The 17,654-nt window shown below is 40.3% G+C and overlaps 1 protein-coding gene across 2 annotated transcripts in view; it reads right to left on the bottom strand.

Annotated features, from left to right (window-relative positions):
• Positions 1-17,654, bottom strand: part of CLTCL1 (clathrin heavy chain like 1) — a 97,770-nt gene that overhangs the window by 55,227 nt on the left and 24,889 nt on the right. For both annotated transcript variants that reach the window (XM_046026090.1, XM_046026091.1), the window contains exons 4-5: positions 4,553-4,714; positions 2,039-2,152 (exon numbers count right to left, since the gene is read on the bottom strand). In XM_046026090.1, the coding sequence (XP_045882046.1) occupies positions 2,039-2,152; positions 4,553-4,714 (276 nt within the window). The remainder of the gene's footprint in view (positions 1-2,038; positions 2,153-4,552; positions 4,715-17,654) is intronic.

Genomic DNA, 17,654 nt, shown 5'->3' on the forward strand with positions numbered 1-17,654 from the left:
GCTCACTCTCTGTCAAATAAATAAATAAAATCTTAAAAAAAAAAAAAAAGAACTGGCTCTTCATCTTATTTTTTAGATCAAAGTAAATTCCAGGTGGGTCAAAGATTTTTACATAAAAAGTAAATAAAACTGGGATGCCTGGGTGGCTTAGTTGGTTAGGTGGCTGCCTTCGGCTCAGGTCATGATCCCAGCGTCCTGGGATTGAGTCCCACATTGGGCTCCTTGCCCAGCGGGGAGCCTGCTTCTCCCTCTGCCTCTGCTGCCACTCTGCCTGCCTGTGTTCGCTCTCTCTCTCTCTCTGGCAAATAAATAAATAAATAAAATCTTTAAAAAAAAAATAAATAAAAATAAGAAAGTAAAAGAAGCAAATATGGGAGAATATTTTCATCACTTTGGGGTGTAGAATTCTTTTCAAAACATGATACCCAAGCCACACAAAAATGCAAATCTTCCACAAGCTGGAAAACACCACAAATAAACTTTTGCTATGACTAGAGAGAAATATTTATTTGAAACACACCAGGCACTTAGTATCCAAAAACTACACAGAGTTCTTACAAGATAAAGACCCCAAGAGAAAAAGTGCCAAGATCAGGAAGAGGCAATTAACAAGATGCATATGAGTGGTAAACCAACCCCATCTTGACAATAATCACAGGGAGGGCAAGAACATCACTAGACATTGTCCAGCATGGTCGTGCACATGTCCCTAACCCAGTAGTTTCATCTGTAGGAGTTTATCCTTGGACTGAGCATTGGATTAACAATACTCGTAGAAGTGTTTACTGTAAACATAAATACCCAATGGGGGACTGTCTAAATGAGTTAGAGGTATCTACAGAAGATACAGACATTAAAATATTATATATATTTAGTTGGTGTGGGACGGTCTATGACACAGAAAAGGTCATAAAGCTGAAGGCCAGTGCCAAACCATTTTTCATTAAGACTCTATTTGTAGGGACATGTTGGTGGCTCAGTTGGTTAAGAGTCTGCCTTTGGCTCAGATCATGGTTCCAGGGTCTTGGGATCGAGTCCTACATCGGGCACCTGCTTAGCAGGGAGCCTGTTTCTCCCTCTGCCAGCTGCTTCCCCTGCTTTTTCTCTCTCTCTCTGACACATAAATAAAATCTTAAAAAAAAAAAAAAAGAACCCATTTGTATATATCTTCGCAAATGCATGCATATGAAAAAATTTCCAAAGGGGCAGTCACAGTTAGCAGTGGAGTAGGATTTCAGTTGCTATTTAATTCTACTGTTATGTTTATCGATATTGTTGGAAATTTATGGACAATATATATTTCTCTAAAACAAAAAAAAGGTCAATTTCTCTTTGTGGGGAAAAATGTATTTGATTACATATCTATTTCCAGAAATCAAGCTTTAAAAATTATCATTTAAAAAAAATTTAAAAAGAAATCATCATTAAGTATTGTCAAATATGTGAGAACAGAAAAAAAGCCAACAGCTAAACCATCCTACAATTATGGTATGTGCCTAAAAATAAATGTTTACTTCTCAAAATATTAACAAGGAATGTCATACCTTATGTCATACCAAATGCCTATGATGTACTAGGCAAAAAAATAAAAAGGGAGAGTAGATTATATGATCTTAAATATATAAATATGATCCCAATTTTGTTGAGAAAGTGTATCTAACTTTTTAAATATGACAAATAGTGAGATCTGATCATTCATCTAGTGGTAAACATCCAATTAGTTCAGCTATAAAGATTGTTTTCTTCTTTATATTTCTGTACTACAGAGAACATCTAATCTTTTGTAATAAAAAGGAAAAGGCCTGGGACTTTGGTATGTGAGTTGGACAAAGTCCCTGTTTGCAGAAAAAGAGTGCTCCCTTCCAGAGAATGTTAACACAGCATGAGCTAGAACATGGGCATCAATGTTATCTTCTTCATGTTCTAATATATCTATTCAGGCATCTTCTGAAGCACAGGAACCTGCTACCTGCTGTTCCCCACCACCACCCCAGATCCATATTTGTTCTAACTCATGTAGTGGGCAGCACATTCATACCTGCATAGCCACTGGGAAATCAGTCTGAGCCTCTGGAGGGAAAAACACATCCACAGCTTTCTTTACGAAAGGCTGGTTTCCTGCTGCAGGCTGTCCGACTTCAATTATGTGCAACTAGAAAAGAAATTTAAGTCAATCCAAGTAAACATATTGGTGGCAGACTGATGCTCACTGGTAAGCAGAGCCACAGCCCACACTTTGTAGGTCTAATGATAAAACTTACAAAGAAAAAAGACAGTCTCTCTGTTGGAGTGCTCATGCTACTCACTAACCTGCTGCCCACCATCAAGGATACAGGAAAAAACAACACTGGAAACCTGAGCAACATTTAGTTCCAGCATGTTGGCTGAATTGCTTCTCCCCTCTCTGGACTTTAGTGTAGAAGCCCATGAAACAAGGGGCTCTGCTAGACATGGCTCAGACTAAGACAAATCAGTTAGTAGACAAGATCTTGTAACTGAATGCCAAACTCACAAGACAGTCGATTGTGCCAAAGGCCTGAGAGCTTCTCAAGGTTTTGCTTGGGGAGGGGGGTTCATAAGAATCTTTGGAGAATCAGGAAGAATGAGAGTGGATAAGGGGCTCCATCCCTCCTTTTATCAGAACAGCTTCAAGTTCCTCTCATCTAATGGAAAGGTACCAAAGCTATAACAAGTCTGGAAAAAATCACAAGTAAGGGTGGTCAAAGACACAAAGCGACAGGGGTTGGAGGGGGTGCCCAGCAGAAGAAACTGATGAGTGTAAACTTAGAGAATAGTGTGGATTTGGCCTGGCAGAGAGGAGGGGGAAACACCAAAGAGGCTTGAGGTATGCAGCGAGATGGGCTAGAAGGGGAGGGCTAATGTAGCAAGTGAGCAGGGGCCACTGCAAGTTAAGATGCAGGGAGACTAAACTCTTAGCATATGGGCACTTAAAAGAAATGGTAGTTTGGGAAAATTCTTTTTGAGGGGTGGGATTGGTCTGAGGATCTAATAAATGACTATTCTCTAACCCAAATATGGGTAACAAGGGCTTCATCTGCCATAGAAGTGAGACTTGCTAGAGGATGGACAGTGGTAACAGGAATAGAATGGAGCTCGTGGGCCGTGTTTCTTGCTTGGGAGTTGGGAAGGATGGGGAAACTGTCAACAGAAGCAGAGGCATGGGTAAGAAAGCCAGGCTTCTTTGGAAGGTGGCGGGAGAAGGGCACAACTATCAGCAAGTGGTACTTCCTATAAGAAAAGAACAAGGGGAAAAAAAAAAAAAAAAAGAAAGAAACAAGGAACTGGAGTCCAGACAAAACTCAGATCCATATGAGGGGACTACCGAGCCATTCCCGTAATTGCAGCTGGGCTGGACTAGAAGGGGTGTGCACAGGAGGCAAAGGCTGAGAGGTCTACTGAAGGGAACCACACCTGCCACTGTGGTAGGGGAAGTGAGATTCAACCACAAAATGAGGTGGCTCTTGGGATGGCTGCTGTGGGGGGTCCCCACCATGGAAGACTGTTCCTAGCCGCAGCTCTGCCCTGAGGGGAACTGCCTGCTTCACAGCTGAGTCTAGGAGATAAATGGGCACACCTGAATTACAGGGGGCTTGTTCTGGTGTGTTCTTCTTCACAGGGAGCTTGGCAAGACAGGTTCTGCCTTTACAAGGTGTGCCTGTGGCTGCCTAGCTCTGTCTGTGACAAGGTAGAAAGCCTCAGTATAAGACATTTTGCCTCTTATTTTTCTGCTGGTTCTCAGCTAAGGAAGGCATGATGTATATTACACAGGAGACCAAAGTATCCAGTGAAGAATATTTAAGATGATGAAGTTTGGGACCACATACTGATTTAGCAGTCTTCTTTGGGGAACACTTGAGGGCCAGTGACCAACTCAAAATAATGACTTCAGGAAGTATTTCTGACTAGAGTATACTGAGATAAGGACACTGTTTTAAGGCTACTCTCGAGGTGAGTGACGCAACTATGGAACCGCAGGTCTATCCAACATCCTGAATTCTTACACCTCATATCTCTGCCCACAGCAACCCCGGTGAACAGATACTAGCCAGGTGCTTGAGCCTAATAAAACTCAACCTGCTACCAGAGCATGGCCTCCACTCTGCAGCTCCCACTACCTGGCCAGAAGCACACAGGACCCACGCCTTATATTAGGATAGTGTACATTGGCTCTTTCACAGCTGTTGCCTCCACGAGCCAGCTGCGTGAGAACAGAAACCACGTGTGCGTAGCCCACACTCAAGAGACTCTGTCAAAGAGGACTTTTTTAGGGCAAAGGGACCAATTAATTGGTAGAGCTGACCTCACATTACTGACTTTACAAAGACTGGCTGTGAAACCACCAACATGTACAACAGAGTGTTGCTCTAAATACTCTAAGAACTTTCATTTCCATGAAGCACCTGCAGGCTGTTCCCCACTCCCAACTATAAACTGGTCTTGAAACATTGGCTAAACATTTACACTTGGACAGAGACTCCCAACACTCACTCAGGACACTTTTCTGAGGGTGAAGACAAAGTGGAGAGCTTACCTTGCCCCCTGCGGGACTACGTACAGCAAAGCAGAAAAGGGTGGCAGGCTTGGCATTCCCCTCACTCTTGAACTCTGCAAAAGCAGCAGCATGGCCTTCTATGGGTTGTGAAACCTTCCTATCCACAGAGTAGAGCTGCATTGCCCCAACGACACGGTTTTGCTAAGACAAGACATTTTGCAATGAAAGGGAGAGAAAAGAGAGAATATGAATTGTTAAAACAAATGTTCCTAAAATCAAAGTCTCACATGTTGATAATAGTTTCTCTAATAAAAATCAAGCCTATTAGATATTAAAGACACGATACAGGGCACCTGGGTGGCTCAATGGGTTAAAGCCTCTGCCTTCCGCTCAGGTCATGATCCCAGGGTCCTGGGATCAAGCCCCACATCGGGCTCTCTGCTCCGCAAGGAGCCTGCTTCCTCCTCTCTCTCTGCCTGCCTCTCTGTCTAGTTGTGATTTCTCTCTGTCAAATAAATAAAATATTTTAAAAAAAGATATTAAAGACATGATACAACTCTACATTTGATGTGGAAAGATGGCCGCAAACACCAGGGAGAAAATAAGACTACAAAACAGTAAGATAGTGGTCCCAATTTGTTAAATGTAAAATGTGTGTATACACGTAGGTAGGCATTTATACATGTTTGTGGATGTGTATAAGTGTACATTCAATGTTTGTACATGTAAATCTATATATACGTACATTCTATGCATACACATAAATACTCATATAAAGTAAGTCTTGGGAAGAAAAACTAAAATGTTAAAAAGAGTAGTTTCATCAGGAGGAGGAGATAATGGGCTAATTTTGAAAATTGGGTTTTCTGAAATTTATAAATAGCAAAAACTGTATTTAGTAACCCCCAATAAGGCTAATATCTTTTTTTAATTAATTAGGCTAATATCTTTTATAAAACTTAGAACTTCTATTTTCTAGAAAGCGAAGAATTTCTATATATTTATATCCAGTGTCAAATGCTCAAGAAGCAAAGTAAAGAGATCTAAGTAAATGAGACATGATAGCATCACAGCTCAAGCCCCTAGAATCCAACATTCGAATAGCTATCACAGTCGAATGAGCCCCTCTGCAGTCTGTGGGTAAATTCAGATCCCCAGTGTATCTGCCACCTACCCTCACTCCATAGAAAGGCGAACAAAAGCTTCAACATTTTTCTTTTTAAAGAACATTTCCTTTGTACTTTTCTACTGAAGACACTTATGCTGAAGTACTATGCAAAGTACCAATTCATGCTACAACATGATGAACCTTGAAAACAGGCAAAGTGAAAGAAGCCATTCACAAAGACCCCATATGAAACATCCAAAATGGGGAAATCCAGAGAGACAGAGCAGACGAATGGTTGCCAAGAGCTGGAAGGAGGGAAGAACAGGGCAGCAACTGGTAAACTGGTGTGTGCACTCTAGCAGAAGAACGAGCAAGAGAATTCTTAAGTAACAGTAAGGATAGGACGAGACTCACCCTCCCAGGTGAGGATGGGAAAATTGGAGACAATATGGAGACAGCATTTTTGAGGCCCAATGCTAGAAAAGACTAAAGCCAAGAAGAGGTGGAGCAGAGAGAACACCTGAGATCAAGACTGAGACCTGGACTTCTGCACTGGCTGTCTTCCTGGACCCACGCAGAGGCTACACATCTGGCCCTGAGCCAGTGACCTGCTTGTGAGCCTTAAGTCTCCTGCCTAATAAAGTCCATCTTGCAGGGGTGTTGCGTATTATGCGCTTCGGGAAAGTGCATATTCAGGACTGCAGCTGACAAAGATTCAATGCAAAAATGCTTCCTTTTGCACCAGGCACCATGCAAGGAGCTAAGGATAATGAAAGTGAATGCAACCCTTAAGGACACATGATAAGGGTTTCTGGCAAGGAAGCAAGCAACAGCAACACAGGGTGCTAACTGCTATGGCCCAGGATAGAGTGAGATGCTGTGACTCCGCTCACTCAGTCTGGTGGGTCAGGAAAGGCTTCCTTGGTGACAAGTAAGCTGGAGTAAGAGGTCACAAGGTGAAAAGCAAAAGCTGTTTCTAACAAAGGGGAAACGTTTGCAAATGCTTAGACAAGAGGTTGCAAACTGGGGCCTGAAGGCCAAAATCTACCCTCCACATTCTCCTCCTGCCTCCTTTTTGTTGAGATGACATTCACTAAATAACCTATAACTACCCATTTTGAAGGATTCAATTCAGTGGCATTTAGAACATTCACAATGTTGTGTCTCTATCCCCTCTGTGTAGTTCCAAAACATTTTCATCATCTAAAAAAATCCCTGTGCCTATAAAAAGTCCCCATCTCCCTGCTCCCCAACCCATGGAAACCACCAATTTTTGTCTCTACAGATTTGCCTAAAGATTTCGTATAAATGGAATCAAAGTATGTGCCCTTTTATGTCTGACTTGTTTCACTCAGTGAGGTTTTCTAGGTTTATCTATGTTGTAGCCTGTATCAGTACTTTATTCCTTTTTAGGGCTAAGTGATACTCCATTTTATATATAAATCACATTTTGTTTATCCATTCATCCAGTGGTAAACATTTGGGTTGTCTTCATCTTTTAGCTATTATAAATAATGCTGCTATGAATATTTGTGCACAAGTTTTTGTATGGGAGTGTTTTCCTCATTTTTCGTGGATAGCTACCTAGGAGTGGAATTGCTAGGTCAAACAGGAACTTTATGTTAAAGTTTTTGAGGAATCATCAATCTGTTTTCCACTGGAGCTGAACCATTTAACATTCCCACTACTGACATACAAGGATTCCAGTAACTCTGCATCCTTGCCAAAAAATTACAGCTTAATTTAAAATTGAGCTCAATTTACAGCTCAATTAAAAAATTAGGGGCGCCTGGGTGACTCAGTGGGATAAAGCCTCTGCCTTCGGCTCAGGTCATGATCCCAGGGTCCTGGGATCAAACTCTGCATCGGGCTCTCTGTTCAGTAGGGAGCCTGCTTCTCTTCCTCTTTCTGCCTGCCTCTCTGCCTACGTGTGATCTCTGTCAAATAAATAAATAAAATCTTTTAATATTTTTAAACAAATTACAACCATCCTGGGGCGCCTGGGTGGCTCAGTGGGTTAAACCTCTGCCTTCGGCTCAGGTCATGATCCCAGTGTCCTAGAATCAAGCCCCGCATCAGGCTCTCTGCTCAGCAGGGAGCCTGCTTCCTCCCTCTCTGTCTGCCTCTCTGCCTACTTGTAATCTCTGTCTGTCAAATAAATAAATAAAATCTTTAAAAAAAAATTACAACCATCCCAGTGGGTGGTACCTCATTGTGGTTTTGATTTGCAATTCCCCAGTTACTAAGGATGCTGAACACCTTTTAATGTGCTTGTTGGCTACTTGTATATCTCTGGACAAATGTCTGTTCAAGTTTTTTTGCCCATTTTCTAATTGAGGCATCTTTTTTTTTTTTAAATTTATTTATTTGGGGGCGCCTGGGTGGCTCAGTGGATTAAGCCGCTGCCTTCGGCTCAGGTCATGATCTCAGGGTCCTGGGATCGAGCCCCGCATCGGGCTCTCTGCTTGGCAGGGAGCCTGCTTCCTCCTCTCTCTCTCTCTCTCTCTGCCTGCCTCTCTCCCTACTTGTGATCTCTATCTGTCAAATAAATAAATAAAATCTTAAAAAAAAATAAATTTATTTATTTGACAGAGAGAGATCACAAGTAGGCAGAGAGTCAGGCAGAAAGAGAGAGGGAAGCAGGCTCCCTGCTGGGCAGAAAGCCGATGCGGGACTCGATCCCCTGAGATCATGACCTGAGCTGAAGGCAGAGGCTTAACCCACTGAGCCACCCAGGCGCCCCAAGACATCTTTTTGTTGTTGAGTTATAAGTGTCTCTAAATATTCTAGATACTAGACTCTTCTCAGATAAATGATGTACAAACATTTCCATTCTTTAGGTTGTCTTTTCACTTTCTTGACCATGTCTTTTGATTCACAAATGTTTTTAATTTTGATGAAGTCCAATTTACCTATTTTTTTCTTTTGTTGCTCATGCTTTGGGTATTATGTCTAAAAATCCATAGCCAAATACAAAGTCATGAATATTCTTCATGTCATCAGTTTTGCCTCTTATATTTATTTGATCCATTTTGAGTTAATTTTTAAAGATTTATTTATTTTGAGAAAGAGTGAGTGAGTGTGAGCTGGAGAAGGGGTAGAGGGGGAGAGAAAGAGAGAATCTTAAGCAGGATCCAGGCCCAGCTCAACCTCACAACCCTGAGATAATGACCTGAGCCAAAATCAAGAGTTGGATGCTCAACCAACTGAGCTACCCGAGAGCCCTGAGTTAATTTTTATAGATGATACAAGGTAGGAATCCACTCCATTATCCTGCATTTGAATACCATGGTGTGCCAGCACTACCTGTTGAAGAGAATAGTCTTTCCCCTTTGATTGTCAAAAATCAACTGGCCAAGATCAGCTGCATGGCACAGCTGGTTAAGTGTTTGACTCTCGGTTTTAGCTCAGATCGTGATCTCAGGGTCCTGGAACTGAGCCCCACATTGGTGTGGAGTCTGCTTTAGGTTCTCTCTCTCTGTCCCTCTCCCTCAAGCTGTCTCTCTCTCTCTCTAAATAAATGAAATTAAAAAAAAAAAATCAATTGGCCACAGATGTATGCTTTATTCCTAAACTTTCAGTTCTATTCCATTGGTCTACATGTCTATCCTTATGCCCATAGGTTTTTGTTGTTGCTAAATGCTTGTGTGATAGTATGATAAAAATAAGAAATACATATCCAGTCTTTGTCCCTTGTTCCTGCCATAGAACTCCTAAAACCCTTGCAATTTCCTAAGTGATATGAGTGAGAGGTACATCTTCATGACACAAATAGCTTCTGGTTTGGAACTTTAAGTTCCACCACATCCTGACCTCAGGGAAGGGAATGGGGACTGGAGACAGAGTTAATCACCAATGACCAATGAAAAAATATATAGAAACCCCTGAATTACAGAATTCAGAAAGCTCCTAGCGTCAAGGTGCTGGGAGGGTGGAAGGCCTGTACAGGGAATGAAAGTTCCATGCATACACCCTTCCTCCATGCCTTGCCTTATGCATCTCTTCCATTTGGCTGTTCCTAAGTTGTATCCTTTTTAATGAACCAGTAAGTAAAGTGCCTTCCTGGGTTATAGGAGCCATTCTAGCAAATTATCAAACCAGAGAAGGGGGTCATGGGAACCCCTAATTTATAGCTTGTTGGTCAGAGCTGCTAGGAGCCTGGGACTTGAGACTGGCATCTGAAGGCATGGGGGCAGTCTTGTGGGATTGAACCCTTAACTTGTGGGGTCTACACTAATTCTTGGACACCCAGTTAGTGTCCACAGAGAATCAGAGAACTGTTTGGTGTAGAAAAGCCAACAGCTTTGGTGTCAAAAGTACAGTGAGTAAAAAGCTTTTAGCTTGGGTTTTTTATTTATTGGTTTTTCTTTTTGTCAGCAAACCACAAATAAGTAACACTGTGATTTATAATCTTTTCTTTCAAATTATTTTTCAAACACGATGATTTCCTTATAAATGAGCATGACTCTTAAAGGTATTTTTAACAACTTTATTGATATATGATTCATTTACCATATAATTCATTCATCTGAAATATACAATCCAATGTTTTTCAGTGTATTCACAGGATTGTACAACCATCACCACAATGTACTTTTAAAACACTTTCATCCCTTAAGAGAAACCTCATTAGCAGCCAATCCCCATTCCCACCTCCTACGTTCCACCCCCAGTCAAGGCAATTACTTATCCATTTTCTGTCTCTGTGGATAACTATTCTGAATGTCTCATAAAAATGGAATCATACAATATGTGGTTTTTGTGCTGATATGTTTCACTTACTTAATATTTCCAAGATTAAGAATGGTCATGGTATATAGCATATATCAGTACAGATGACTCTTGAGCAATGTGGAATTTAGGGTCATGGACCCCTGACATGGGCAAATCCATGTATAACTTCTGATTCTCCAAAAACTTAACTACTAATAGCTTACTGTTGACCAGAAACCTTACCAATAACATATAGTCAAATAACATAAATTTTGTATCTTCTATGTATTATACACTGCATTCTTAACAATAAAGCTATAGAAAAGGAAATGTTGAGAAAAAAGATTTACAGTACTATATTGCACATACTGAAAAAAACTTATGTCTAAGTAAACCCACGCAGTTCAAACCCACGTTGTTCACGGGTCAACTGTACTACTTTTTATGTCAAATAAATATTCCACTGTATGGATATACATTTTATTTATGCATTTATCAGCTGATGGACATTTGGAATGTTTCCTACCTTTTGGCTACAACAAGTAATGTTGTAACTGATGGTTACCAGAGAGGAGATGGCGGGGGGGGGGGGGGGTGGGCAGGGGTTAAATAAGTGGTGCAAATTAAGGAGTGCACTTGTGATGAGCACCAGGTGTTTTACTGAAAGTGCTGAATCACTGTATTGTACACCTGAAACCAATATTACACGGTATGTTAACTAACTGGAATTTAAATTAAAACTCAAGGTGGGTGGTGTACCTGGATGTACCTCAGTTTCAGTTACATGTTCCACTCTCGATTTATATTCACATCATTATCTCAGGGTCGTGGGACCAAGGTCTGTGTTGGGCTCAGCACAGAACTGCTTAAGATTGTTTCCCTCTCCTTCTGCCCCTCCCCGACTCGTGCTCTAATATAAATAAATAAATCTTAAAAAAATTAAAAACTTAAAGGGTCACTAGATGGCTCAGTCGGATAAGCATCTAAAACTTGATTTTGGCTCAGGTCATGATCTCAGGGTTGCCAGATCTAGACCAGCACTGGGCTCTGCACTGGGCATGGAGCCTACTTAACATTCTCTCTCTTCCTTTGCTCCTCCCCACTCCTTCTCTTTAAAAAAAAAAAAAAAAAAAAAAAAAAAACTTAAAAAAATATACATAATACTGCTATGAACATTTTACTTCAGTTTTCAGTAACATTTTTTATATATTTTTTAAAGATTTTATTTATTTGAGAGAGAATGAGAGCCAGAGGAATCATAGAGGGAGAGGAAAAAGCAGACTCACTGCTGAGCAGAGAGCCTGATGCAAGGCTCAATCCCAGGATCCTGAGACCATGACCTGAACTGAAGAAGGCAGACACATAACTGAGCCACCTAGCCACCCCAGTAACAATTTTTATGATAAAAATCTGATATTAAGATAGCCAATCCACCTCTCTTTTGGATACAGTTTGCATGGTATATCTTTCCCATCCTTTTTTCAACCCACTCTATCTTTGAATTTAAAGTGTCTCTCCAGTAGACAGCATATATAGTGGGATTATGGTGTGTGTTTTTTTTTTTTAATATTCTGCCAATCTCTGCCTTTTAAGTGTTCAATCCACTTGATGCAACTACGATAGGGTAAGATTTACTTCTGCCAGTTAACAATTTTTTCCCTATATGTTTTATGTCTTCTTTGCTCCTCTATTATTTCATTACCAACTTGTTTTGTGTTAGATATTTTCTAGTGTGTCATTTTGATTATCTTGTTATTCCTTTTGTGGTTTTTTTTAAAAAGTCATTTTCTGGGGCGCCTGGGTGGCTCAGTGGGTTAAAGCCTCTGCCTTCAGCTCAGGTCATGATCCCAGGATCCTGGGTTTGAGCCCCGCATCGGGCTCTCTGCTTGGCAGGGAGCCTGCTTCCTCCTCTCTCTCTGTCTGCCTCTCTGCCTGCTTGTGATCTCTGTCTGTCAAATAAATAAAATCTTTAAAAAAAAAAAAGTCATTTTCTTTGTGGCTGCCTCAGGATTACAATTAATGTCCTCACTTGTAACAATCTAATTTGGATTTGTATCAATATAATTTCTGTATTATACAAAAATTTTGCTCCTTTATAGCTCCATTCCTTCCTTGCCTTTGTTCTATTGTCATAAAAGTGCATATTTATCTATTTTATATACCTATTAACACAGATTTATAATTATTGCTTCAGTAGTCATCTTTTAATTCACAAGAAGAGAGTCAAACAAAACTACCTCTATATAGTCTTTTATATTTACCTATACAGTTGCTCATACCAGTGTTCTTTATTTCTTCATGTGGGTTTGGGTTACTGACTTGGGTCCCTTCATTTCCACCTGAAAGATTCTCTTGAGTATATCTCTTTTTTTCTAAATTAATTAATTAATTTTATTATGCTAGTCACTATACAGTGCATCATGAGTTTTCGATGCAGTGTTCCATGACTCATTGTTTGCATGTAACACCCAGGTCTCCATGCAATATGTGCCCTCCTTAATATCCATCACCAGGCTCACCACCCCCCATCACCTCCCTTCCCTCTAAAACCCTCAGTTTGATTCCCGGAGTCCATAGTCACTCATGGTTTGTTTCCCCCTCTGACTTCCCTCCCTTCATTTTCCTTTCCTTAACCTAATGTCCTCCATGCTATTCCTTATGTTCCACAAATATGTGAGATCATATGATAATCGTCTTTCTCTGTTTGACTTATTTCACTTAGCATAATCTCTTCCAGTCCCATCCATGCTGAAGCAAATGTTGGGTATTCATCCTTTCTTCAGTATTTCTTATAGGGCAGATCTATTAGAGACAAATTCTCAGCTTTTGTTACTTGGTAATGCCTTAATCTCCCCTTCATTCGTTGAAGAATTTTGCTGGATATAGAATTCTTGTTGACAATCTCTTAATTTTTTTAAAGCATTTTGGTTATATCATACCACTGCCTTCTGGCCTGGATGCTTTCTCATAAGGAATCAGTTGTTAATCTTATGGAGAGTCCACTGTACAAGATTAGTTTGCTTCTTTCTTACTGTTGTCAAGATTCTTTGTTTTTTGATAGTTTAATTATGATATATCTGGGTGTGGATCTCTTTGAGGTTCCTGGTTCTGCAGATTAATGGTTTTCATCAAATTTGCTATGTTCAGGGCCATTATTTCTTCAAATATTCTTTCTTCCCCTTTCTTTCTCTCCTTCTTGCGTGACTTTCAGTATGTGTACTGGCCCACTTGAATAGTATTCTACAAACCTATGAGACTTTTGTTTTGTTTTTAAAGTAGGCTCTGTGCCCAACATGGGGCCTGAGCTCAACCCTGAGGCCAAGGCACAACCAACTGAGCCAGCCAGGCATCCCATAGGTGGTTGTTGTTTTAAATACCTCCTAGTTCTTTATTGTTATGGTTTATATGGAAAGACAGTGTTCTTATACTTTCCTTTAGTTTTTGGGCATGCTTCCCATTTTCTTTGAAAATATTTAAAATAGCTGACTTACAGTCTTTTTGAAAGTTACTCCAATGTCTGGGCTTCCTCAAAACAGTCCCTACTGACTAATTCTTCCCCTTTGAGTACGGGCCACACTTTGTTTCTTTGCATATTTCATTTTTGCTGCTATTGTTGAAAGCTGGAAACTTTAAATAACATAAAGTGACAACTTTGGAAATCAGATACTGCCCCCCACCCCCACTTCCTGGGTTTATTGTAGTTGCTTAACAAATTTCCTGAACTAATTCTGTAAGTCTGTATTCTTTGTCAGATGTGTTCACTGAGGTCTCCACTGAGCTTAGTGGTCAGTTAATAATTTGAAAGCGATTCCTTAAATGCCTTGAATCTCAGCCTTTGCTGAGAGAGTATATGTATGTTGAGACATGCCTTCAATACTCTGGCAGGCAGCTTACAATACTGCATTGGCCTTCGGCCTTCACATCCTGCTTGTACAGAGCCTCAAGATCAGTCAGGGCTTAAGGCCCTGTCAATTCTTTCTTGGGCAGGTGTAGAGCTCTGTGCATGTACATAGTCGTCTAGTTTCCCAAGAATATGCTGAAACTTTTGAAAGCCCCTGGGAACATCTCATTCCACAGTTTTTCATTTAAAAAATTTTAAAGCCGGGGGTACCTGGGTGGCTCAGTGGGTTAAAGTCTCTGCCTTCAGCTCAGGTCATGATCCCAGGGTCCTGGGATGGAGCCCCGCATCAGGCTCTCTGCTCAGCAGGGAGCCTGCTTCCCCCTCTCTCTCTGCTGCCTCTCTGCCCATTTGTGATCTCTGTCTATCAAATAAATAAATAAAATCTTTAAAAAAAAATTTTTTTAAAGCCGGTTTCTTATTTTTCTCAACTACTAAACTCTCCACAGGCAGCTGTGATGTTAAACAATTGCTGCTGATAGTGTATCCAAGTGTCCCAAGAGATAAGGCCATTTGCACCAAGCAAGAGTGAGTCAAATCAAATAAAAGGCAAGGTTTGTGAGTGGAGATTTCCAAGGAACTACTAAGTAGGTCAAATAATGACATTTCTCTAGGAAAGGTGCTTTTGGGGGACCTCTAAACCTTCCTAGCCTCCTTCAGAGGCTGTAAGGTTGCTGTATTTTACCAGTTGGTGGAACTGTTGGTTATCAAGGCCATCAGAAAACTGTACAAAGAGGGATGGGAACAGCACGAGTTAAAACGTCGCCAAGCTTGCTATTCTGAGATGTAGCAAATTTTCTTAAATAAAAGTTCTTTGGATTTTTGTAAACCTATGGTTAATTTCCAGAACTCTGAAAAAGCTGTTTTTTCTAAAAATATATATGTATATTTTATTTACTTATATGACAGAGAGAGAGAGAGCACAGGTAGGCAGAGTAGTAGACAGAGGGAAAGGGAGAAGCAGGCTCTCCACTGAGCAGGGAGCCCAATGTGGGGCTCAATCCCAGGACCCTGGGATCATGACCAGAGCCAAAGGCAGCGGCTTAACTGACTGGGCCACCTGGATACCCCTGAGAAAGCTGATTTTGAGAATTTTTGCCAGCACTACTTTTATGGAGAAGATTTTTCAAAGGTCCTTACTTCACTATTCCTGCTGATGTCCTGTGTGTAATATTTTATGTTTTACATGTTTTACATTTCTTTGGGGTATATAAGTGAAATTTCTAGATCACATGGTAACTCTACATTTAACTTTTGGAGGAACTGCTAAACTATTTTCCCTCATAGCTATGTGTTTTACATTCCCACCAGCAATGTATGAGGGTTCCAATTTCTCTACACCCTTGGCAACATTTATTACTGCTGATATTTTTGATTATAGCCATCCTAGAAGGTTCAGTGAAGTGACACATTTTGTGGGAGGGTTTCTCTTTTGTTAAGTAAGCTCTTCACCCACAGTGGGATTTGAACTCATGATCTGAGATCAAGAGTGGCATGCTCTACTGACTGAGCCAGCCAGCTGCCCCTCACACTGTGTTTTCAATTTATATTTCCACAAGGACTAATGATGTTGAACATCTTTTCATGTGTTATTGGGCATGTAGATACCTTTTTGGAGAAATAGCTGTTCAAATCTTTTTTTTTTTTTTTTAAGATTTTATTTATTTGACAGATCACAAGTAGGCAGAGAGGCAGGTAGAAAGAGGAAGGGAAGCAGGCTCCCCAGTGAGCAGAGAGCCTGATGCAGGACTCGATCCCAGGACCTTGGGATCATGACCTGAGTGGAAGGCAGAGGCTTTAACCCACTGAGCCACTCAGGAGCCCCTCAAATCATATTTTATAAAAATAATTGTATATTTTATTTTGCCTTTATTACTGAGTTGTAAGATTCTTTAAATATTCTGGATACAAGTCCCTTATCAGATATACAATCTTGAAATATTTTCTCCAAATGGCAGGTTTTTTCTTCACTTTCTTGATGGTATCATTTGTAACACAAAAGATTTTTTTTTCTTTTTTTAAAGATTCCATTTATTTATTTGACAGAGAGAGATCACAAGTAGGCAGAGAGGCAGGCAGAGAGAGAGAGAGAGGAGGAAGCAGGCTCCCCACCGAGCAGAGAGCCCAATGCGGGACTTGATCCCAGGACCCTGGGATCATGACCTGAGCCGAAGGCAGAGGCTTAAACCACTGAGCCACCCAGGTGCCCCTGTAGCACAAAAGATTTTAATTTTGCTTTTATATGTTTTTCTTCTGTTGCTCATGCTTTTGATGCTGCATTTACAAAGGTTTTACTTAACTCAAGGTCACTAAGATTTGCTCCTATGTTATCTTCTAAGAGCTTTACAGCTTCAGCCTTTATATTTGGGTCTGATCCATTTTGAGTTAATTTTTAGTATGATGAGAGGTAGGATTTAGCTTCATGCTTTTGTATATATGGACAGCCAGTAATCCCAAACCATTTGTTGAACAGACTATTCTTTCCTCTGTTGAACTGTTTTGGCATCCTTATTAAAAAAACCCAACAGACCATAAATGTAAGAGTATTATTTATGGACTCTCAATTCTACCTTATTGATCTATATGTCTATTTCTATTTTAGTACCATACCGTCTTGATTTTAAGATTTTATTTATTTATTTGACAGAGAGAAAGAGATCACAAGTAGGCAGAGAGGCAGGCAGAGGGAGAGGGGGAAGCAGGCTCCCCACTGAGCAGAGAGCCCAATGCGGGGCTCAATCCCAGAACCCTGAGACCACGACCCGAGCGGAAGGCAGAGGCCCAACCCGCTGAGCCACCCAGGCGCCCCAACTGTCTTGATCATTGTAGGTTTGTAACAAGCTTTGAAATTGGGAAGTATGAGTACTCTTATTTTGTTTTTTTCATCAAGACTGTTTTGGCTATTTTGAGTTTCCTGCAATTCTACATGATTTTAGGGTCAGCTTATCAATTTCTAAGAAGAATTTAGCTGATATTCTGATAGGGATTACAGTGAATTTGCAGATTAGGCTGGGGAGTACTAACATCTTAAAAATATTAACTATTATGATCTATGAGCACGAGATGTTTTCCCATCTATTTAGATCTTCTTTAATTACTTTCAACAGTGTTTCAAAGTTTTAAGGATATAAGTTAAATACTTCTTTCATTAAATTTATCCCTAAGTATTTTATTCTTTTTGATGCTACTGTGAATGAAATTTCATTTCTGAACTGTTCATTGCAAGTGTTAGGAACACAACTGATTTCTGTATACTGATCCTGTACTCTACAACATAGTACATGTTAGTTCTAGAATTCTTTATTAGATACCTTAATATTTTCAATATATAAAATCATGTCATCTGCAAACAGAGATAGCTATCATTCTTCCTTTCAAACCAGGATGCTTTTTATTCTTTTCTGATTGCTCTAACTAGATCT

Source organism: Meles meles, chromosome 12, assembly GCF_922984935.1.
Source record: "Meles meles chromosome 12, mMelMel3.1 paternal haplotype, whole genome shotgun sequence".
NCBI classification, from domain to species: Eukaryota; Metazoa; Chordata; class Mammalia; order Carnivora; family Mustelidae; genus Meles; species Meles meles.